General features: G+C 28.3%; 1 protein-coding gene across 5 annotated transcripts; it reads left to right on the top strand.

Moving 5' to 3' along the window:
* The first annotated feature begins 14,884 nt into the window (after positions 1–14,884).
* Positions 14,885–26,115, top strand: LOC107428893 (probable WRKY transcription factor 57). Of its 5 annotated transcripts, XR_009635033.1 has the most exons (6): positions 14,885–15,573; positions 17,761–17,904; positions 18,512–18,901; positions 21,526–21,576; positions 21,944–22,181; positions 25,976–26,115. XR_009635033.1 is itself a non-coding variant. In XM_048462140.2 (4 exons), exons 1-3 carry the CDS (start codon positions 15,155–15,157, stop codon positions 18,879–18,881), a joined length of 933 nt encoding a protein of 310 aa, XP_048318097.1. In that variant the 5' UTR covers positions 14,885–15,154; the 3' UTR covers positions 18,882–18,901; positions 21,526–21,899. The 5 variants fall into 5 exon arrangements, 2 of the variants coding, with proteins under 2 accessions (XP_048318097.1, XP_048318098.1); XR_009635034.1 differs by lacking the exon at positions 21,944–22,181 and having other exon boundaries at positions 25,976–26,110; XR_007237429.2 differs by lacking the exon at positions 25,976–26,115 and having other exon boundaries at positions 21,944–22,315.
* The last annotated feature ends 216 nt before the right edge of the window (positions 26,116–26,331 follow it).

The raw sequence follows: 26,331 nt of genomic DNA, 5'->3' as shown, positions 1-26,331 counted from the left end.
TAAGCTATTTATGAGCCGAATTAAATTGTTGCTCCCGTATAATGTGGTACATACTAACATAACATAACATATATATGTATACATTGAAAGGACACCTGATGCATTATATTATATATCATTGTTGACAAGTGATGTTTAGCATCCCAAACACCAATTGATAGATAGGAGAGGGAGAAGAGAACCTGCATGTAGCTCCATTAACATCCTTATTGTTTCGTTGCTAAATAACTTGTCATCCTACAGTCAAGTTGGGGTCAGCTGATTGTAACTGTTAAAATACCTATCAACCATCTCACCTTCAACTTCCACAAAAATGGCTAAACCTATCGTCCTTCAACCATGAGAAAAGTGGTTGATTACTTACCTACCCTCTCTTAGCACAGCTTACAAAGGATGACTATATATAACTTGCGTGCTAATCCATAATATAATAGTACAAAATACAAGTACTATATGGTGCTTTTACAGATTATTTGGTTACATAAAATATATAATTTTAAAAACTTCAATTCCTCATAACCATAATTTAATTGTTTTAAATCAATAAATAAATAGATAAGTAAATGAATAAACATTTAGGAAACCCAAAATATAATTTCTTAAGGAAATATACTACAGTATCATCATTTCAATATTAAATATTTTTACAACATTTAATTCTCTTAGATAGGCAAAGATAGATACATAAACAAATAAATCAAAAATATTTTTCATACAATATCCACGACCAAAATTTATATATCCAAAGTATAAATCATTATATGAAATGAACACATAAAATTCGCTAAAATGAAATACAATATTTTAAACACCTCTGCATAATTTAATAATATAAATGTAGATAACATGTTAAATCTAAATTCATCACAATTAAGCATAACAAATATACCCATAAATGTGCGCATACATACCTATATATATATATATATAAACATAATCTCAAAAACAATATATGACTCATAAAATCCAAAATGGGTTATGAATATTTAATAACACACACGCTAAGTGGTACACCAAAACATAAATAAATAGATAAATAAATAAATGAAATAAATTAATTAATTAACTACTTAATTAAGTAAACAAATAGATATACAAAATATTAGTTTATTCATAATTCAACATAAGCATCTAATTCTCCTTTTTTTTTTTTAATTCTATAAAATACTCAATTAATAATGATTGGTTAACTAAGTCCTTTAAATCCAACTTGTAATAATAACAAATTAAATGAATAAATATACTTATAAATATATATATATATATATATATATATATATACAAATCTAATTATACTCCCATACTCACACACACACACACACACACACACACATGTATATATATATATATATACAATCTTTTAACAAGAATATATATATGCACAATCTTTTAACAAATATATATATATATATATCTACACACATGCCAAAAGTTACACATATATACCTATGTATATATATATACAAAATATATGTAGTTACAAGCATATATACAAAATTTAACATAATTTTCACATTAAATACAATAATTTACTCAAAAATGGCAAAATCTCAAATACCAAATCAAAATTTACAAACTATATATCAAAGAAGGCATGAGAGATAAGGATCAAAGATGCTTAGCTCAAACTTGCATATCCTATCGCTGTGGCTAAAAAATGGCAGAGAAGTTTTGGTCAAATTTCAAACCATAGTATATCTTCAACCACTTGGAATTTGGAAAAATGGAGATCATATTTGGACTCAAGAGTCAAAAACTAAGGGGAATGACCAAGTTTGTGGCTGACAAATGTTGAAAATATGGCAAATTGGGAGATGCCAGCCACCGGCGTTGGAGCATAAATCCCAACGTGTCCGTTGGCCAAACAGCAAGAGAATTGGCAATTGAGATGGCCTAACCATGGGCCACCATGCCAATTGGAATGTCTCACTGTCTGACTACTGGAGCATGGCTAATGGTCGGTCAACAAGAAAGAGATATAGAAAGAGATGGGCTCCTTTTGTAGGGGTAAGAGAGAGAAAGGGGGGAGAGAGAGGGGGGGTAGAGAAGGAAAAAGAAAAAGAAGAAAGTATTTTTTATTATTTTTTGTGGTGACATGTGGCATCCATCAGGGATCCCTCTAAATATTTCAATACCCGTAAAGTCAATCCCAAAAAAATAGACACGACTTTACGGATCTATAACTTTTCAACTGTATGTTCAAATTAAGTATGTCACTAGTCTACAGACTTATATTGGCGAGCACTATCACGTAATAGATGAGTCAAGATTAAACTCTATACAAATAAAAAATCAAACTTGAGTTTGCTAACCAATTTGGGCAACACTTTTTTATCACCATAACTTTCAAATCTCAGCTCCGATTTTGATGTACTACTAGTCTACAAACTCAGATCAATGAGTACTTCATCATGGTGTCTTGCTCATAGCAAAATTTATTTCACAACAAAAATCAACCATAGAATCCACGTAGTCAACCTCTATAAACTTTAATCAAACTTGGTTAAAAGTTTAAATTTAAAATGTTTTCTTGGATCGGGGTGTTAGAAAATATGAAAGAAATTATGGATGCAAATGTGATAAGGTGTGAAGCCATTTGATTGTTAAATTACCTTTTAAGTTGTCACTAAATGAAAGAGAAAGAACCATTTATAAACTATTGAAAAGAAGATAACTTTCCTAAAAATTCTTATGAATGCAGGGGTCTCTTCAGAAAATGCCAAGAAGGTGAAATTGTTGAAATTATTGTAACTACATCAAAGAAGGTGAAAATAGATTCAAAAACCATTGATTGCATTTTCATTTGGCATGTATATAACAGTAATGTTGATTCGTTTTGGTGCATGAGTCTAAAATCCCATACTTATAGGGAAATAGAATAAAGATGAGAAAGCATCTTAAGTGGAGTGTTCCAGGTAATTAGAAGCTTAAGGTACTTGTTGAACAAGATTAAACATAACCTACACGATTAGCAAACCGAGTAGATACACAATAATGGTCAGAAAGTAAATGTAAGCCCAATCCGCAATGAGTTTATTACTTTGGATAAATGTGGCAAAAAAGTTGAACAGTAATTCCAAATATATGTCCTAAACACAATATCATTAAATAATTAATCTCAACTGGAGTTATCTATATTAATTACATAAAGTCAAATGATAACATTGTGGAGTAAAGATTAGTTAAGATGTCATCGAGGGGAATGGACTAAAGCTTATGAAACAAATAATTGGTATAATGAATATCCAACCTAGTTGATTGGAGATCCCAAGATCTAGGTTCAATGGTACCACTAAATTATAAAGATTAAATTAAATTATTATCCATTCATATGATAAAACAATGATAAAAGGTTAAGCTATGCTTTTAATGATTCTTATGCTTCGAATCCCATTGGATTAATGTGAGCTACTCTTAGATAACAAATGACCTATGTGAGAGAGAAGTGGGTCGCTTTGAAGGATAATTGTATATAGCTCAGATATTTTGAAACTCATGTAAAACCAAAAAAGATGTTTATGGTCAAAATAAATATAACAGTAAGAACTAAAATGTGCCACAAAGATTTGTGTGTGAGGCATATCATCATTTTACACAAACAAAGGAAAGGTTTAAGGACATCATGCCTATCTTTTAGTCACTAGAGTAAATATATTCTCACAAAGGAGATTCAAAAGGTTATACCAACATATCCTACATAGGTCTTAACCATAGAATTCTATCATCAAGATCAATATTTGTGTTTGTAGCTTGGTTTCATATCATTCTATCAATTTTCATGTCGGGGATTGTTGGAAATATAGTATTTTAATACCATATTAAATGGTTATTTAATGGTGAATGAAATTTGTAACCGTGTTGGAGTTTATGAAGCCAAATAAATTGAATTAATGACAGATTGATTTTACCATTATGAGGAATTAATTAAGTAACAAATTTTTAACTTATTGACAATTAATTGATGCCCATGCATGAGTGTAAATCGGCATCCATTATTAGTTTTCGAATGTGGATTTTTTGGGGATAGTTCTTGAGAATTCTATTCCTTGTTTATCCATAATACTCTTAGCAAGCCATAGGTTCCAATTTGATAAAAGGAATGACAATTCAAGTTTGCTAGAGAGAAGCTCCAAAGGTTTGAATCTTTTGTTAATCTGTTGTATACTTGAAAGACAATATTTGTATTCACTAACATCAGGAAAAGGCGAATCTGTTTTAACAACAATATGTTAAATACAGGCAACGATTAAATTTCAAGTCTTTCATCCAAATCTCATTGTTGATACCAAGTTTTTTACAAGAATTTATAAATATATATATATATATATATATATATTCATGTTATTTTTAATATTTTGTTTATACTATATTCATTAGAAGCTTTTTGTATGTAATTTTACCAAGTTTATTGCAAATTAAACTTATTGATTTTTTTATAATTTATTTTATTTGAAAGCCCCTATCTTTGATATATCCATTTATAATTTTTTTTATATAATTTTTCTAACATATATTTTTAACAGCAATAAAGGTCGTTATTAGGTTGTGGTTAATAGTCCTGTGGTAAAAAGGTTTTAACCACAATATGGTATGGTTAAATATTTTTAGCCACACTTTTAGAAACAATAAATTTTATCACTAAAACTAATTATTGTGGCTAATTGTTGTTGTCAAAAATGTTTTTAACCACAACATATTATGGTAGCTAAAAGTTCCATGACTAATGCTTTTTTTTTTTTTTGGGGGGTCAATTTATATTTGACTCAAATATCGATTTGTTTCTAACATTATTTAATTGATTTTTTTATGTTATATATTTAATATGTACAAAGCTAGGTCTTTCGTACTTAGCATGCAAAGTGAACCAACTCCACCAGCTGTTCTAGGTGTGTAGGGGATTATAGGGATCACTTGGACCCATGATGGCCAATTTTGCAACGCCAAAATTGTAAAAAGGAACAAGTGTGTATATGCAAAATATATGTGAGTTGCTCGTCACGTTATATTCAACTACTATTAATTGATTGGTGAAAAACGATAATGACAATGCATAATTATTATTATTGTTATTATTTACCAAAAAAAAAAAAAAAGAGAGAGAGAGAGAAATAAATAGTGAATTATGAAAATCATTAGAACCAGAATTGGGGATGCATATGGATATGCATCGACCGTGTATTTTGTTGAGTGATAAACAGAAAGCGTAGGTCGGATTTGACCTTACGTAACTTGGAAGCTACAATCTGATTTGATTTTAGATGCTTCATTTTGTTTCTACGAAAGTCACAATAATTAAGCACTTAATCAAATGTGTAATCCAGCTGATTCCCTCAACCATAATATTAGATATGTATACATTATAAAATCACCACTTTCAATTTTTTTTTTTTTTTTTGGAGAAGAAAGCAAACTATTCTTACCTTTGAAGTACTTTTTGGTAATTGGATACAAATATTGACTTGACTAGAGAACCATTAATCTACAATTTGATCTCAAATATAATATTATTATTTACAAAGTAACGCTATGTCTTACATTAACAAATAAGCTACTCCTATGGTTAAAATGCTTATACACTTTCAAACAACTATAATGTATTGCTAGATTTCATCAATTGACAAAACAATTAAAAATACACTTTTAGGTATAAATACTCATTAATTTTTTAAGGGAAGTCCAAATCCGAATTCCATTACATTTTTATTCAACAGGGTTGATATTATATTTTATTAATAAAATATAAAACCTATAGTTTAAAAATCATCTTGGCTAGCATATATGTGCTAAATATTTTAATAAATTTATTATTATTATTATTATTATTATTACTACTACGACAAGACAAATGAGGAGATTTAAGCATTTGCCAAAATTGTAATTTTGTCACTGCTCACTTAGACTGTTCTAAAGGGAGATATAAAGGTCTACATTTCTAAGCATATATTATTAGTTATTTGTTTCTTTTTATGCAAACTGAAGATTTGAATTAGGAATGATTTAACAGGTGGATGTGACGAGTATAGCATTGAAGCAATCTTTTTTTTTTTTGCTGAAAGCATTGAAGCAATCTTATTTGTTTATAATTCATTCTTTGAATATATATGTATATCAATCATAACTGAAATAATACATTAATAATGTTAAAATTATTAAAATGTTTATCAAATTTATTTATTAAATGATATAATAATATTTAATTGATTAATTTTTTTTCATTCACTTATTCATTTAAGAGTTTACTTTTTAAAATTTATATTATATAAATATATCAATTAATCATATTTTAACAAATATAATTTGATAAATAAATTTATTAAACAATTTTTTAGTTATAGCATTATTAATAATACATATCATCCTAACTGTGAAACAATAACTTTTCTCAAAACAAATAATTATCTTAAAAAAAAAATATTAGTGTTCTTCTAAAACTATAATAATATTAAATGAAAAATAAAAACTTTAGGTCAACTCATTCGAGTAAGTATTAGGTATGACGGGCCAATAATTAAGGTAATAGACCAGTTTAATTAAATATTGTCAACTCTTTACAATTTAACACATTATCTATATATCCACATAATCAATTTATAATTAGTAATTTTTTTTATTAATAAATCAATTTGCTTAATTCTACAACATTTAACATATTTAATTTCCTTATAAATAATTTTCACTCAAAAAAAAATATTTTCTTATAAAGAATACTTTTATTTTGATCTAAATAGTTCGTTGTCCTAAAAATAAAAAGTTAACATTTAATAACAAATAAAAAAAGTTAAAAAAGCATGAAATTGTATTCTACATGACTAAAATGCTTTTTTTTTTTTTTTTTGTATACTTGTGCATGATATATAACACCTATACGTAATGCATATATATATATATATATATATATATAGCACCCAAGTTAATTTTATTTTTCACGAACAAGCATAATACAAAATACATATGTATATTAGTTTCTTTTAGCTAAAATAAATTTTCTAATATATGTTTATATGTTTTTTTATTTTTAATATTCTTTCGATATCTTTCTACTTTTAATTTAATTATGTTTAAAAAATATTTAAATTGAAACAAAAATATTCTTGTTAAGCATGATATCTCCAACTCATTCATATTATTGCATAATCAATTTTGGGGTAAAAGACCCAATTAATGCAATGTAAGGTTGAAAACAGATCAAAATTTATACGGACCTCCTTTGAACCAGCAGCGAATCCAAAAGGACTAAGGCAACATTTTCCATTTTTAGGGCAGGAGATATGCCAAGCCGAATGAGGTCCCAAGTCCTCACATTTAGACGATCTAAAAGATCTGACAGTGTACACCATGTGATCATAACCATCTGATCTTCTCGTCTCCACGTACCTAAATGAATCTCTATACATCTGTTAAATCTCGTGAAATGTCATTGTGGGCCCTCGTAATACTACAAGCGAGTTCAAACTGTATCATTTTAGATCGTTTTCAAATTAAAATAAAAAATCAGTGCGGTCAAATATGCTTATAGTGCAGCTTGGTAACAGACGATCCTTGCTCTTTCACTTATAAAAATTTCTAATTCAAAAAAATAAATAAATAAATAAAAATGATATATTCCTTTTTTATGTGAAGTTCCGTTGAGAACGACGTGCAGCTTGCTTATGCCTCAAGTAAGCCCATTCTAGAAAGAAAAATGTAATTGCTCCAAAATTTTATGGAATCTTTTTTTTTTTTTTTTTGGGGGTAAATATTCAATGATAAAAGAATATATTAATATATAATTGAAAATTTTAGATTGAGTATCACCAAAATAATTCAAAATAGTAAAATTAGTTTTAAATTTGTGATAATATAATGCTGATGTAAAAGACATACTGAGTTCATTTAACAATAAGTGAACTTAAATAGATAAATGAAATACCATACAAGTCAATAAAGTATTATCATAGTATTTTCTAGATCAATTGCAAAATAAAGTCAGCAAAATAGTGAGTATCTCTAGCATTATTGTGCTTCAAATATATTAAATTAGTAACGCTGCAGACACTTCTTTTAAATGCAAACTAATTATTTGAAATTATTTTATTGTTTTATTTAGAATTCACTTATTATTTAGATCATATTAATTTATCGACTATTTGTTTTATTTAGAATTCACTTATTATTTATATCATATGAATTTATCGACTATTCTCACATCAGTTATTATCTATTGCCCCTAGCAGCATTCATTCAAGTTTGATAAATAGAACTATTAATTTTCATATAATTGCTAAACAAAATTATATTTTAAAAGTTTTCCTAATATTTTCTTTTGTGATTTTGAAGGTGTGAGGTTGCGGATTCAAGATTATGGTTGGAAAAAACAGTGAGTTTTATCACTGGATTATTCCTAAAATAACCTTTATATTTTGATTGTTGATATTTTTGTAATAATATACATTAAAAAAAAAAAGAATAGAAAAAACTATACATGTGCATATATATATATATATATATATATATATAATTTTACTATAATGGATAACGACTACCATCATAATGTGAGTGGAGTCATGATTTCACTTTGGGAGGCCAATTAACATTTTTTTTTCTTTTAATGATCAAATTAAGTCAGAGTTTTTTTTTTTTTTTTTGAATGTTCAAATTGGTGATATAATTCTTCTATTATATTTATAATCCCTAAAAAAATTGATAACTAGTTTTTTTTATATATATAAAATTTCATATAATTTATTATTTTAACATATGGATAAGTCTATTAGAAAATATGGTTTAGTTTGTTCCAACCAAAAAAAAAAAAAAATCTATTAGAATAATATAAGAGAATATACTTTAGAGGGTAAAATTGATACCGTACAAAAACTAAAATATTTGTTTGAAAAATGATAATCAAATAAATATATAATTGAAGATAAAATGCCAATAACAAATTACAAAACAAAGTAATAAAAGATAAAAATTTTATAAAATACTACCCAAAATAGATATTAATCGTAAAAGGAAATAACATTAGTACTTTCTAAAGCCAGGAGTTCATCAGCCATACATAGTGAAGGGAAACCATAAGTATACTATAAATAAATAAATAAAAAATCAAAATTTTCATTATTTTAACTAAAATTTCTAAATAAAATGTTAAAAAAAATAAATTTTCTAATTCATAACCAAAAAAAAAAAAAAAGAGTAAATACTGTAATTTGGAATAAAAAATAATTTATACTAGTAGTGTACTTCAAATTAGGAGGCCAAATATACTATTTAAGACAATTATACAAGTATTATGCTAAAAATTTCGAAAAACCAATATAAATTAAACAACAAAATAAGAAACTTTAGCCCCCAAGCCTGCAGTAGTACCGCCCCTCAATCGCAGTGTCAAAAGACTGGTATGTATCATTCTTTTAACATCGACAGATTGATAGCACCCACAGTTTTATAATAAAGTGGGTGGTCATCCATCATAGCAAATCTGTACGTATACGCATGTATATATGTGATTGATGCATCTCACCTAGGCCGCTGCCTCCTATTAACCATCACAACTTCCACGGAATAATTACAAATGAAATTTTGAGTGGACCATAGTGTGGCGTCCAAACGGATGGCCTAGTTAACATAGTTTTTAGGCATTTAATTGTAGCACTAAATTATCAACCACCATTGTAGTTGAATATGTATCATATGGTACCATCAAACCCATAATATTAATATATACACCAAAAATCATACATATATATATATATATATATATGTATATTTGATAGGGTAAGGATTTCATAACAATTTTACTTTATAAATAAAAAATATATCCTATATGACTTTTATGTAATAATCCACCTAATCTGAATAATGATATATCATCATTTTTTAGAACAGTTTAGTTAACAGCAATCATTGATGATAACTTTCAAATCCAGAATTTAAGATTTAGTGACGAGATCCCTTCTTCCTAATTTATCAATAATAATAATAATAACACATTATTTAAACATTTTTTGATTTTTTTAAATAAAAAAATTAGAGAAAGAACAATCCAAAAAAATTGAAAAAAAAAAAACCATGTTGAACTCCTTAATAATTATCAATAATACAAGTTACTAAAATATTTAACAAATGAGGTGATAATATTTAATTATTTCTCATTCACTATCCATTTAAAAAATTATTTATATTTAGATTATAAAAATATATTAACTAATAATATACGTATTATTTAGTACGTATTTTAGAATAATTATTACTGGTAGTTGATTGAAAAGAAATAAATAAATAAACATGATAGAAATTTTGTTTTCTATGTGACATAACAAGTGCTTTTTCCGTAAGTGTTTTTCCATAAATTGCTCATAAAAGTCCTCAATGTACTTTTTTTCTTTTTTCTTTTTTTTTTACAAGTTTGAAATATTTTATACTTTAAAAGGGGAACATATCTCATATAATCTCATAATGTAGATATGAAAGGCATATTATTGGATAACCTCACTTGACATCTATATATTATAGTTATAAATTGTAATTCTTTTTGGTGGTTTTTTTTTTGGGTATTATGGTAAAGGAATATGCGTTAATAATATATGTACACTTATGCTGCACTAAGACAGAGCAATAATTGTGTTATATAAGTATGAGAGGACATAACAATTCCACGTCAAATGATATTGGTTTGGTACGTACATATATATATATATATATATATATATATTATATATATATAGGGACGATGGTTTGGTTGGACCTGGACCAAATACTTTACCACAGAATATGGCTTTGGAACTGCCTGCATCAATTGAATCCCACCCTATAAATTAGAATGGGCCAGCTAGCTGCTATATATGTATCTTACACCTTCACCAGTATTGTCCAAATTAATTGGGTGCAAAGTTTTAACCATTCGTGCGGAAAAAGACTTCCAATCTCAATTTGTGCTTTTCCATTTTCTTTGAAAAAATACAATGGAACCTTATTACTAAAACTGTTTTTTTCTTGTGATTTCTTTTGTTTCTAAAAATTAATAATGACATAGGACAATTCAATGACGTTTAACAAATTTTTCCAAAAAATAAAATAACATAATGCTTAACAAATTACTGTTGTATTCCTTTTTGGATAACTTATATTAGTGAAGTCAATATTTTCTCTTAGGAAAATCTAAATTAAATTCAAATCCCTTATCTCTCCATCCTCATGAATAACACACGCACACACACACACAAAATAAATAAATGAATAAAAAAAATAAGTAAATTAATGTTTAGGCTCTATTTTATTTCTTTACCGTTTAAACATTAAATATGAGGGTTTCTGTATTCTAGAATAATAATTTTGAATTTGAATAATTTCATCCCTAATATTAAGTGCTCATATTTAATAGCAGACTGGTCCATTTTGTACTCAAATTAGAGTTACACAAGTCTTTAGGTTCTATGTCCCCAAAAAAAGAAAAAAAGAAAAAGAGTACTTTAGGATCTACCACCATATTGAATTATAATTTATTCTCAAGAAAATTTTTATTGCATTAGTCTTTACTTTCAACGATATTTTTAAAAGAACATTCCACAGTTTAAGATGTATGGACGTAAGTATATTTTAATAAGATAAGACTTCATGGGCAAGTGTTTTTTTTTTTTTTTTAAATAAAAAAGGAATTATTGTGAGAATAAGAAGGTTAATATTATATATTCACAGCATGGGATTCTCAAGGTAATAACTGTCCATGTAAATCACGTAGAAAGTTCAATAATACTCTTTTTATACATTAAAATTCACTGATCATGTTGATGAGGGCCTTGGGGGAGAGAAGGTTTGATTGATCTAATTTTTAAACTTAATTCAAAGGACATATCCTATTTTTAAGTTCAATAAGTGCTTAACTTAAATAAAAGTTTTTTTTTTTTTCTTTTACCCATGTACGTAACATCTTTCTTCTTCTCATCACTTTGATGATCTTAATTAAAGGGAAGTCATGATCTCCAAAAAAATAATTCAAGTAACGACAACATTTATTTCGTATTTTATAGATTTTTTTTTCTTTTTTTGGAGGGGAGAATAGAGCCCGGAACTTTGTTTAAGTGGTGTCTTTGCCACTGGATTAATGGGACAGTATTATAGGTTTTTTTTTTTTTTTTTTTTTTTTTTTTGGAACGACGGTGTTACAGTTTTGAATCAATAAATTACTCCAACTGAAACATATCACTAACTTTTACTATTATTATTATTATTCAAAAGACAAAAACTACTACACATGTTACCAATATTATCTTTACCAGTGATTAAAACTTTTTGCAACGGATCGAGTTGGAGAAACATGTATATTAAGGGCGTCTTCTTGTTCTAAATGAAAATATATAAAATTTGACCTAGAAAAAAAAGAAAATATATAAAAAGCGACGAATCAGACAACTTTGGCACTGGTAGAGACAATTTCCAGTTGGTGGATGGTCATGATGCATCTTAATGATATCCATGAATAACATATAAAGAAACAATTATTCCAATTTCCAATCACCTATCTAACCTTTAATGGTATCTTTTGGAATAGTTTGGTGACAAAGTACTATTTCTTGCATAATATCCCCATTCCCAGATAAATAACAACAACAACAATCATAATAATAATAATAATAATAATAATAATCTTTTATTTGCTATATCTACACATGATATTATAATGAAAAATTAAAATGGTATGAATCTAATAAAATCCTTCCATGTCATTGAGAATATATATATATATATATATACACATGTATATATATATGGAGAGCGTTTAATATATCAAAACATTTTACAAGTATTTTTTTTATGAAATATACATATATATAAATATGATTCAAAATATATATATATATATATATATATATATGTAATACAAAATTTTGTTTATCAAATCATATATATGATAAAATGTGATAAATCATTATCTCATCTGTTAGCCTTAATTTGTTTTTTTTTTTTTTGGGGAAATTTTAAATATTCCTCTCTATTTTGTTATCTTTTTTAAAACATCTATATTCAAATTTTATACAACATAGCTTGTTTCATTTTTCTTTTAGTTTAGTGCTGTACTTTTTTTTTTTTCCCATAGAAGTACATTTTTATTTCCAGAACATGAGTTTAGTGTTTATATATATATAATGTATACACACAAGTTGAAGTTGGTACATTTTTGTCGGCATGAGTAGTCTAGTAGCACATATCAACACTTTTTATATATAAGGTTTTAAATTCGAGTAAGTCTAATAATAAAATTTAAAAAAAAACAAAAAAAAAAGGCAGGTTCATGCATATTTTTGCATATATGTTTCTTTGTTTCCATATGACTAAGGAACAAAATGCAACATTGACTAAAATAAAATACAAAAACAATACATTACGCACATATACGAAAAAAAGACAAGAAGTCCTGCCTGATTGTATATATTGATTTAATTGGCTATTTGTATTATTATATATGCACACATATTTAACTAACTAATTAATTTCCTAAAAAAATATTTGATGTCCTATAAGATCTTTTTAAACTGCAAATTCACATGCAAGCTAATCATATGCCATCTTAACCAACAACATAATCTCCATGTTGAAAAGAGTTTTCAAATTCCCATGTTCCACTGTATGTTTGACCCAAAATCCTTAAGCTCACCTCTAATGATCTCCTGGTTTTTACATAGTAAATGATTGTATAATATCTTTTTTTTTTTTTTTATGTTAATGATTGTTAGTATCTAAATTAATAATCCGCAAATCAATCCACATGGTTGTTTAATTATATTAAGTAATCAATATGTTTAGTTAATTTATTATAAACTTAATTACAAGCTATTTAGTTTTATTTTTTTTATTGCATCAATTTTATTTATAATTATAGATGATGTGTCAATTAAAGAGAATTTTCGAATAAACAAGTAAAAATCCAACAATGGTAAAACCAAATACAAATAAATGAATTATGAATAGTAATGATATGGATATTAAAATATTTATAAAATTTTGATATTTTTAATTGATTTAAATTTAGTTACACCTATAGATCCTAAGAGTTTAATTATTCATATTTAATATTTCGACCAAATAAAATAATAACTCCTTATTACATAATTTTTATAGTATTTCGACCAATAAAATAATAATTTGTTAAGACATAATTTTGATATACTTATTGGAATTCTTAACATTATTCATTAATTATTTTTATGTTATATCATTTATTGATAAATAAATTTAGAAACAAATTAATAGATAAAATATTATTCGTTATTTGTATTCTAACTTTAGAATCCCATCAAATAATATGATTACCATATCAATAAGGTACAAAACACCAAAAGGAAAAAGGGAAAAAATAGTGCAATAATTGCGAAGGTATTAACATATTCTTCAAACTATAATGTTTAAAATTAATTTAACTTTTGTTTTTTTTTTTAATAATGATATTTTATAATATCTCATTAAATTCAAAAAAAATTAATGAAGGGGAGAGGCAAAAAAAAAAAAAAAAAAGAGAAAAAGAGAAAATTCAAAGGTAAAATAGTAAATTGAAAAGGAGAGGAAAATGGGGGAAAATTGGATTAGCAGAGAGAGAGAGAGAGAGAGAGAGAGAGAGAGAGAGAGGGGGTACTACAGTGTTTGGCTCGTGTCGGAAAGTATCTTCTCTCACTCACTCATTTATTCATGCGCGTGGGGTCCACTCTCCCCTCTCTCCCATGCTTGAATATCAGCCTCCCGTACTCCCATGAGAGGTTGACGGCGATTTTTCTAACTTATCTTTTTCTATTCCTCTCTCTCTCTCTCTCTCTTTCTGTCTCTGTCTCTCTCTCTCTCTCTCTCTCTCTCTTATTTTTCATTTTTTCATTTTTTTATTTTTTTATTTTTATTTCTCTCTCTCTCTCTCTCTCTCTCTCTCTGTATGAAACTGTTTATTGACGAGACAAAGCTTTTCAAAACCTCTCCTAAAAGTTCAAAAACTACGCGTCCTTTCCAACACACAACGAGCTCGCACACACCCTCCATAGAAACCCTAGCTTTCCTTCCTCTCCTCTCTTCCTTTCACTTTCTTTGCTTTTTTTTTTCTCTTTGTTTTCTTCGGTCTTTATTGGAGGTTGAAGAAGAATCGGCTTTTTGCCTGTGAATTTCGGATTCCGATTTTTTTGTTTTTTTGTTGTGGATGGATGAAAAGGAGAAATCCGATCCAGGAACTGAGTTTGGTAGCGATTCGAGCTGGAATCTTGGAGGAGACTCGGACAGCGTCTATTTCCTCTCGAATGACAGAGAGAGTAGTATACTGAGCGAATTCGGGTGGAATTTTCAACCGGAGGAGGTGAACCGGACCGATGAACGCGAACGGTTCGGGGACTTGGACCGGATCGGAGGAGGAGGTGAAGAAGAGAGGTCGGATTTAGCGGGGAATTTGGGAGGGACGTTGCTATTGCCGGAGAGCAGCGGCGAGTTGAGGACCAACAATCCGGTGGCAATTCAGGTGGGATCGACGTCGAATAATCCGTCGGTGTCTTCGAGCTCTAGCGAGGATCTGCCAGAGAAATCTGCTGACTCCTCCGGTGGCAAACCTCCGACTGATCAGATACCGTGAGTCGGTTACCATAATAAATCCGTGTGTGTCTTATGGCTTAATCCGTAATTAACTTGTTTTTATTGGGCATAATGACAGATTTTTCCACATAAGAAAACAAATGCGACAAAAAAAAAAAAAAAAAAAAAAGAAAAAAAAGGAAAGAAAGAAAAACCGTATCGAATAACAGAGTGCAATCCCGTATCCGTACGCTCCAGAAACTTGCTCAACACACAGTTCATGCAAGTTGGGGGAGCTGACAGTAGTGGTAGTTTCGTAATTGTGAGAGAGAATACGGTTCTGGAAAAAAAAAAAAAAAAAAAAAACCAAAAATATAAAAAGGGGTTTCTGGTTGGTAAAATATGAGTCCTCGAACACCGCCGTTATTGCGGCGGAAATGGCGTGCCGTAACTTTTTTTCACGCTTTGGGGAATAATCTTTTAGCTCCTATACACATTTTTTATTTTATTTTTTTGAAATTTATTTCTTATAAATTACTCTTTAAAAAAAAAAAAAAAGGTAAGAATATAGCCGAAATTATAAAAGTATGAGACACTTAAATTTCGGCAGCTTTTTTCAGTTATTGACGCATTACTTTTGAGCCTCAAGATACTAATCATCTTTCATTCTGCATATATAATTTTAGCATATATTTTTCTCTCTCTCTTTTTTTATTTTCCTTTTTTTTATGAAATTAAAATAAAATAAATTAGGTCATACTTGCTGTATTTTCTGTAGCTAATTTCTTTACATTCATTCAAGTTTCTTCATTGATATAATACCACTGCAAATGTGAGTGCACTGGGCGTGCAGTTGCGTCATTATATTGATTTAAATGTGATATTTGTCTGCAAGTTGCATGACATAATGCTTCTCAAATAAAGTCCATAGGGGAGGTGATAATTTTTTCTAGGTGGGTCTTCTTTAATTTTGTGGTCCTTATCTTCACATATGGTTCTTTCTAATCTTTATTTGTTCTAATAATTTGATTTTTACTTTCGTGGTTTTTGATTACTAAAATACAATATGCTTTTTTCAATTAAAATTTATATCTATGGCTTTTGTTTTTGTTAAGTAGCATTATTGCTTGTATGTTTTGGTCTAAAATTTCACTTCTACAAGATCTCATGCTGTTTAATATGATCTCTCCCTATATGCATTTTGTAAATACTTTTAAGTTTCTGACATATATGACTTAAAAGCGTAATTGTCGGTTGCTTAATGGGCTGCTTGGCGTAATTGTTGTGAGATTTTATTTTTGTTCTTCAAGGCATGCTATGTTACATGCTCACAGGAATATTTTATGAGTTAATATAAGGCAAAACAAATATAAGATCTGTGACTTAAAAAATGACGATTGATTTGACAAAGATGAAACTTCCCGAAATTCTTGGTATTATTCCAGACAAAACAAGATTCTATACTTTACAATGTAGAGCATGTTTACAACGTTGGACTCAATTTTTATAACTTATATTCATTTCATAGTCCATTTGAAACTCGGAGAATAATTCTCTTCTCATTATAGCTTGAATGTTATTTGGTTAATCATCATCCCTTTGAAGCACAAATTTTGAAATTGTTAACCTTCTGGCCAAAAATTCTTCATTGAATTTTATAAATTAGATCTTGCTTCGTAGTTCTCTCAATCCTTGTAGCAGTAGTACTAGATCAAGACATGTTAAAATAGCTGCACCATGTGTTTTCCCCTTTTGGTGATTGATTTCCCTTGGATAATTCAAGGGAAAACTTGTAAGCTCAAGTACTAGCTAATCATGTGCAGTACATGGTAAGCAGCTTCTAACGTTTTGACTTCTTTTTTTGTTTGATTGAATTTCTAAAAGCAAGTGTCATCTATACCTTCTTCACCATATTGAAGAAGAAAAGAAGAATTGCTGCTCTTCTATTTTATTAGTATTTTATGATTGGTATTGGATGAACTTTACTAGAGAATCTTCTGATAGACTACTATAATTTCCTACAAAAAATTATTTCCCATTTCATTTGTTTAAACCAGTCAGGTAATCTGTTCCCCAATAGGAATGTATCAAATATGGACGTTCAGTAGAAAATTACATCTAACATATGGAGAAACAAGAAAATTATATTTATTAGTTTGCAATTGCGAAATGCCTTCAATTTCTTTCAAATTTGATACGTTGTGTTTTTTTTTTTTTCGTAATTGATGGACATGTGGTGTGCAGGAACAAAGTTAGAAAAAAGGGGCAGAAGCGAATCCGGCAGCCACGATTTGCATTTATGACCAAGAGCGAAGTAGATCATTTAGAGGATGGCTACCGTTGGAGGAAATATGGACAGAAGGCTGTCAAAAATAGTCCATTTCCTAGGTCTGAAACTGTTAATCTCTATAAGTTAACCGAAGTGAATAAAAGATTTCACATAATTTTTTTCAAAATTAGTTAGAGTCCTTTTCTATTTCTTTAGGCTTGGGGCTAAAATGTTTTCTTTTTCTTATAGTTTGTTGCTGTCCTGCAAATTGTTAATTGTTTAAGTACATGACTGTTTTCAATAATCAAGAATTGGGATCTATCTTTTCTTTCCTTAGAATATTTTTATCGTTATTATTATTTATGCTTCTGACTAATATAAAAATGACTTTTAAAATGCGTTGCTTTTTTTCCATTTACAGTTGTTATAGGTGACCACTTTACCTAGTAAGTTTTAAAAGTTCAAAATTACATTGCTTGGTTAATTATTTTTCCTTTGCATACTGAAACGGAAGCCTCTTCAATTAAAAGCTGTATATGGTCACTTGAAGATGTCGTTGAAAACTGGAAAATACTATTAAATTGATGGGATACTCTAGAAGATCAAATTAATTAATGGTTTACTCAGGAAAGGCATGAAACATGCTCATGTGAAAGTAAAGTTTATGATCAGTACATGTGACATAAAAAGTGTATCCAAAATTTGTAATTACTTCATGATTTGCAGGAGTTACTATCGCTGTACTAATAGCAAATGCACAGTGAAGAAGAGGGTAGAGCGTTCCTCTGAAGATCCCACCATCGTAATTACCACATACGAAGGCCAACATTGTCATCATACCGTTGGATTCCCTAGAGGTGGAGTGATTACTCATGAAGCTGCCCTTGCAGGGCAGTTGACAAATCCAGTTTCACAATTTTATTATCCAACACTTCAGTTTCCTAGAGAAAATCCTCTTACCACAACACAACAGTCACATCAAGCACCCAGCAGCGAAGCAGGAGAGTCCCGGATAGTGCGACCGCAGACATCTCAGCTGCTTCCAGATGAAGGATTGCTTGGAGACATGGTGCCTCCTGGGATGCGTAGCAGATGAAAGATGGGAAGAAAAAAAAGGTGAGCCTAATTCTCAAATCTTTTATTGATTGAATGCCATTAGCTTATATGCATATTAATTATACTTTCTAATTAAACACTTAAGCTTTTAAGAATAATGGTGATTCAATATAATTACAGAGTAACATCTTTGAAATTGTAAATTCAAAACTTGATAATTTTATTAAAAAATTAAAAAGAATATTTATAATAATTTAAATTTTTAAAATCAATAATCGTACTACTATTTATAAAGATCATAATGATTAAAAAGAATATAAAATTTATATACTGTACGACAAAACAATTTTTTTTGGTTACAACATAAATCAAATGATGAACACCAAGACTAATTAGTTTATGTATAATTAACTTTTAGCATACTAGAAGAATCAGCTTTTTTCTTTGGTAGACTAATTATTGATTACTCTTTTCTCTATATAAACATATGGTCCAAACTAACATGAAACTTATAAAGGTAATTACTCAGCTAGATTATTCACCTTAGAAAAAAGAAGCATGTTTAAGAGCCAGTTTGACAAGATCCACAGTGAAACATTGTAAATAATGGATCATGCTAATGGGTGGTAGGCCAATCTCTTGCTTATTGTTGTATAGTGTTTGCTAATTATTCCTTGGTGCCCGTGCATCATTACCAACACCATGTAGTTTGTATTGGTTAAAAACGTATCTCTACTACTGTTTATCCGGACCTATAGTGCTTGTGACCGTCTTATCTTTTGATTATTATTGCCCACTTGTTTATGCTTCCTTATCGTGTATATGGGTCCAAACAGCTTTCCTACAAAAGAGTGTGGTTGGAAGCAACTTTGGTGAAATAGCTTTCTAATTGCCACTGGAATGTTCTCAAATGACTGATTTCAGTTGTCTACTTTTTCAACGAAAAAAAGATGAAAGCTGAATCTTTGTTGTGGATATACTTTTTTGATATGATTTTATTACCACTAATATCTGTTTACTTAAAGCCTCGTACATTTTCTAAATCTCCACATGTCCATATCATGGACTGATTCACATTTAATTTCTAGAAGCAAAGAAAATTTGGAAAAAAAATATTATATATATAATATGGTAACGGATTTAAAAAAAAAAAAATTTTGATTGTGAAGATTTATTTAAAATATATATACATATATATATATATATATATACATTTTAATGAGAATGCGGGGAGGTCATTGAATATTTTATATAGAAATGATAAACATTAAATATTTTATATAGCAATGATAAATATATTTCTTGCTTTTAACCCTTTTTTTTTTCCCCCGTAGGTGGCTTACTAATTTGGTCTCATAATATTTTACATAAATATATGCATATGGTGAAAGATCTGCTCTATTACTTTTCTTCATTTTTTTTTTTTTTTGGGGGGCAAATGCTCTGTTACTTTTCTTGTGCATAAAGAGGGGAAAACAAAAAATCTACATAGAAAGAATGGGCGAACACAAAACCAACGTGTGTCATAAAAATTAGAAAAAAAAAAAAATTGGTTAATTTTCTTGTAAGTTCTAGTCTAGATTCCCTTCTATAATATTTAGATATTGACTTGTATTTTTAATTCCTAGATAAACGGTTGCATGATAATAATTTGGGTATCACCCTAGATCCAGATTTTTTACCGATGAATAAGTGACACTATTGCTACCCACTTTTCCTTAAGAGTCTGTTTAGGAAGTATCCAAGTTGAGAGGGAAAATGATTTTCAAGATTTAGTTTTCTGGGATTTAATTTTTTGAGAATTAATTTTTCTCTTGTTTTGTTTGATAAGTAATAGGAAAATTAAGATTTATAAGTAATTAAATTTAAAATTGTATAATAATTAAGAATAAATATATATTTTAAAAAAAATTTAAAACTAAATGACACCTATATACGTGAGAATAACTTTTCCATATATTTTTCTACATTGATGGGAATCTAATTACCTGAATCTATATTTTTTCATTTTATAATAAACATCCAAACAAAAAAAATTATTATTTTTTAAAAAAAATTAAATTTTCACTAATTTTATCTTTATCCAAATATATCTCAAGGTTTTGACTTTGAATTAGGATAGTAACCTTTGTCATACCGTGATAAACCGAGGGAACAATTACAATTAAAGTATGACATGTTCATTATTTAATGATTTTTCTTTTAGAAAAGGAATATAGACCATACATTGTTAGAAGAGATAAATATAGACCATACATTGTTAGAAGAGATATAGAAGAGGAATATTATATTAATCATTTCGATATCTGGAATGAATAATTAAAATAAAACTGCATTGATGTTTAACATCAGTTAAGATGTCATTCATCATTTCATATGTCAAACACTTGTCCATTCTAGTTTTATAGTTTAGTCTGATTGTTGAATTGTCAATATAATTATTATATATTTTAGCAATATATATATATATATATATATTATATGTATATTTTTTTATAAAAATTAGTATATATGTACATATAATATTGTAAAGGAGTTTGCATGTATAAGATTAGGTATAAATACAAGCTTGAGTGTACCCGTGAAGATGCATCATTATAAAATTCATCCCTTTTTCTTGTAAGGGAAATTCGATGTGATTGCTCACCTTCAAACTAGTTTTTTTTTTTTTTTTTTTTTCATAGGAATTTGGTGCTAAAAGATTATGACGTCTTACGAAGCTGCATCAAATACAGGTCAGTTGATTCTAAAAGGTAGAACAACCTAAATATATTATATTATATATAATGGAAAAGTTTTGAAAGAAAAAGGACTTCCTGGGCCACACATATCTGAGTCATGCATATATTATTGTTGATAATATACCTGTGCTGCAAAGCCTAGGTGATAAAGCAAAAACCGTACTGTAGAATAACCCTAGTAATTTTACCTTATCATGTTCCTTAATATTACTGTAGTAGGTTAATTCATCGTCCTTTAGTAGCTAAGCTTAGCTTAATCTTGCTACGGTTGTTGTTAATATTTTTAAAGCTTTTTTAATTTAATCGTTTACAGGACATTTTTTTTATTTTTTTTTCTTTTTGGTAATTTAATTGTTTACAGGGACATGCATGCGGGGAGTGTAGGCAATATTTATAACCTAAAACATAATATATAGTAGCCATGCAAATAATCGGTTCGATCTGAAATTTTTTTTTTGTTTCCGAGAGTGGCAAAATTGAAAAAGGGAGAGAGAGTAGATTTATCTACCTTGCATGGACCTGAGAAAGTGTTTCCCCACATGCATGACTGATGAGTAGAATCCGTATCTCTCATATTCATGCGCATGCACGTATATCAGGTACTCATTCACATGGGTGGTCCAGCCCCTATATTTAATTCAGACTATATATCACTTTGATATTTTATATAATTCTATAATTTTGTAAATATATATTTATATCTACATATATATTATTCTGATCATCTCATTTATTCCTTTCTCCTTTCCTTTTCTTGCCGATCGATAGAATATTGAGCATCCTTTGATAACTAGCTAGCTTCTATATTGTGTACCTTCTTCCTTCTAGTCAGGTGGCCATCCTAAAACTTAGAATTACCTTATATGTAAAATCCTTCAATAAATTACTCTATTCAATTCACTCATCTAACTAATGCTATTATATAAATATAAATATATATATATATTTATATTATGAACTCTCTTCAATTCACTCATCTAACTATTGCTATTATATATATATATATATATATATTTATTTATATTATGATAATCTCAATAGAATATTTTTTGCTGTTATCTTAATGGGAATAGAATTAATCCTCGACAAAAATTTATCCAGAATTTTGAACTTTGTTCTTTATTTGTTTTGTTCCTTAATTTTTAAGAAATGAAGAAATTAATATATATATATATATATATATATGTACACACTATTAATTAATCTATTTTGAGATGGACCCAATAATATTAAACTAAGTTCTCTTAATTATGACAACGGTTGGAATTTTTTGAATTTGTTTGATTAGAGTTATACTTATAAGTCGATAAGATAGATTTTTAGTGTAATATTATCAGATTAATCTAGTAAAAGACTACATACATTGTATACATTGTTCATATTTGTTTAATATAGTTTATTTGGTTGGTGTGGGTGTGGCCTCTCTTTGCCACTTTGCGTGTTCTTCATGCTTGTTACGTGAGTAATAAAGTGACTGTCTGTGATAAGAAAAGGAAAAACCCAAAAATAAATAAAAAAAGAAAAAACAAAACAAAAACAAACTAGCTAGGGAAGTGTGAATTCTTTTCTAGTTGTTGTTAAGTAAGTTTGCGTGGAGTTCCATGTTGCTTCAGTGTTTACCGACATTGCTTTTTTCAATCTTTCCTTTTTCCACTGCGTTTTATCTTTTTCTTCAGGTTTACGTTACCATCATAACCCTGTCACTTTACCCAGAACCTTTAGCCCTCTTTTGCTTTTCAATTTTTTTTTTTTAAAGAAAAAAAAAACTAACAAACAAACAAAAGATCATAGTTAAAGAGACGGGACATATATAGTGAACTTAGCCCCACTTCTTTACCATTCACTCTTTCCCTTCAGAAAAAAAATAAAATAAAATAAAATAATAAAAAATGTTAACGTTTCCATTCATTTGGAGTTTGATTTTGAGTGGAGGCAGTACTGAACAAAAGGATCATTCTTTGTGCGTAAAATGTGCATTGTTTTAATAATAATGTTTTTGTTCTACTTATGTATGGAGTTGGATTTTCATCCTTCATAAATCAAGTTCGTTCTATAATAAATATAGAAGTTAATTCCGGTTCGATTGAATTGCTTTCGTTCGAACAGTTCATAACCTAAGACTATATTCCTAGCATATGAGTCTACCATGATCTCACCATCTTTATTTCAAAATTCCTAAAATCGGTTCAGAACATGAGAAATGCTAGAAATATCAACTTGTTTTATCATTTTTTTTTTCCTACTTTGATGTAACCAATTGGATGCTAATTGGTTGAAAAATTAATATACGGTTAATTACGTTTGCACCCCCAAACTATGCATTGTTTCCCACTTTTCCCCACAAACTTTGAAAACTCTAACATCTATCATTTTTCTTTGGCACAATTAATTGTAAACACCATCCAAAATAAGTAGAGAATATATCTCATATACAAGTCACATGCCTTTAAATAAAGAGTATTTTTATACAGAAGCTACTAATAATTTATGAAATTGAAATATATAAAGACAAAAATATGTGTATACACAACTTGTGTAGTGTGGTTTGACTAGGATAAAGCAATGGATATTGTAAGTTTCAATTAGTAAACAATTTTATGCATTTTCTTTGTTTATTTTGTATGCCTAGATTATTTTTTTCCCAAAATACCCTTTATTAAAATGCATGTAGCCTGTAGATGAAGCATATTCTATATATATTTTGGATTGTGTTAACGATTTATTCCAAAATGATAGAAAAAATTATATTTAGGGTGCTATGTAATAGTTTTTAAAATTTGGGGAAAAAAGTAAAAAACAATGTATGATTTGAGGTGCAAAGTGTAATTAGACTAAAAATTAAATACAAACTTTAAATGGACAAGTAAAAGTTGATGTAAAAGTTTATCGTCTCTCATCCAGCTTATTACCTTTTGAATTTTTTCAAGGATGGCTAAGATTTAAAGATGTTTTGATAGTTTAAATAAGTTTGATGATGTAATATAAACTTTAAAAGGACGAAATGGGCTCATTTAAACTTTAAAAATAATTTTAAGTTTCAATCCATGAAAAATGAAAAAAAAGCAAAGAGTTCAAAACAAGCAAAAAAGGTAGCCCCCATATCTCATTCATTTTGCAAAGAATAAAAAGTTTCGATGAAAAAACCATCACGATGTTTGAGAGGAGAATTCTCATATATATATATATATATATATATATATTTCATTAGATGGTATTCTAGAATTTGGTAAACAAGTTATTAGTGATTGTTTTATTAAAAAATAAAAATGAAGTTATTATTGTTAGTGTATCTCTTGAAGTGTGCAATATAAAATAATAATTTTATTTTTTTGTTATTTATATTTTTGGGTAAGAATGTCACAAATCTTTCATGAAGCTGCCTTTTGAAGTTGATAATTCCAAAGAGAAAAGTCATACTAATTAATCTAATCCTTATCTGAAAACTGCCTCTTAGGATTGAGAATTCCTAATTTAATGATAGGTTTGCATTTACTAATTTTGATTATTTAAGTGATAAAAATAATTTTGAAATTACATAATTGAGCAGATTGGAAAAGTGCTAGATTATTTACAAATAAATAATCATATAATTGTCATTATCCTTGTGGCTATCAAATTTATTAGTGATAAGCTTTGGCTGGCTACGTTTGCATAGAAATTATATCTCTCCCTCTCTCTCTTTTTTCCCCTTATAAATATTGAGGTTTGGGTTTTGTTGTTGGACATTTTTTTTTTTTTTTAAACATCTCGTTATTGAGCATTTGAGAGTGTAAAAGTTCATCATAAGTTTTTTTCTTTTTTTTTTTTTTTTTTTTTTTTTTTTTGGGAAACAATGAAAACTTTGTTAACCAGTCAAGTTGTTCTTCCATCCAAGTTTCAAAAGGATCTAATTAAAACAAAGCATAATGTGCCAAATCATGAGCAACATGATTAGCATCCAATGAACATTAACAGCAATGAAACTAACCAGACTGTTCTAATAGCTTCCTAATATCATTTACTAAAAAACAATCCAGACCCAAATACACCTCATAAACTATAATAGAGCTGAATGGCCACTTGAGATTTGAGAATCATATTCCAACCCGGGAAAACACTAAACCCAATCTAACGGCAGAAAAGCAAATCCTATATCAAATTTTTTTATTATGAGACAACTTATATGGCATATGTCTCTCCACAATTCCCCTAGTCTTTACTGTGTCGAAATTGTAAGCTTTGCTTTTTTGATAAATAATTGTAAGCTTTGCTTGCCTATATATCAAGCTAAAAACCTCCATTAAACATAATGTTTGAACAAATAAAAATATCTAATAACAATCCTTTACTATTGAACAGTACACTTTACTATTGAACTGCGAGTATTCACTAACTGAGTAGATTTAATCTGCAGTGATTCAATTTCCATGCTAAAGGGTTATGGAGTATAAACGGGACCCACTATTTGGGGTATTATATAGGTGTGGGAATCTATCAATTTTGTTTGGAGCTAGTTTGACAGTTAAGTGATAGAAGATGTCATTAACACATTGCTATATACTGAGGGAGACAACTGCTGAGCTCGCTGACAGTTAGGCTGTTAGATGTCATCTTCTTCGCAGTCCTTTCTTATTTTTTACTTGCAATATTTATATTGCAGCAGCATTGTACTATTAAAAAAACAAAAAGAAAATGAAAAAATGGTCCACCAATGGTTTTTTTTTTTTTCTTTTCTTTTTTTTTTTTTTTGGTTGTTGTTTTGTGGTGAAG

This window comes from Ziziphus jujuba, chromosome 12 (genome assembly GCF_031755915.1).
Source record: "Ziziphus jujuba cultivar Dongzao chromosome 12, ASM3175591v1".
Taxonomy (NCBI): Eukaryota; Viridiplantae; Streptophyta; class Magnoliopsida; order Rosales; family Rhamnaceae; genus Ziziphus; species Ziziphus jujuba.
The sequence above is the reverse complement of the archived record's forward strand: the minus strand, read 5'-3'. Positions and strand labels throughout refer to the sequence as shown.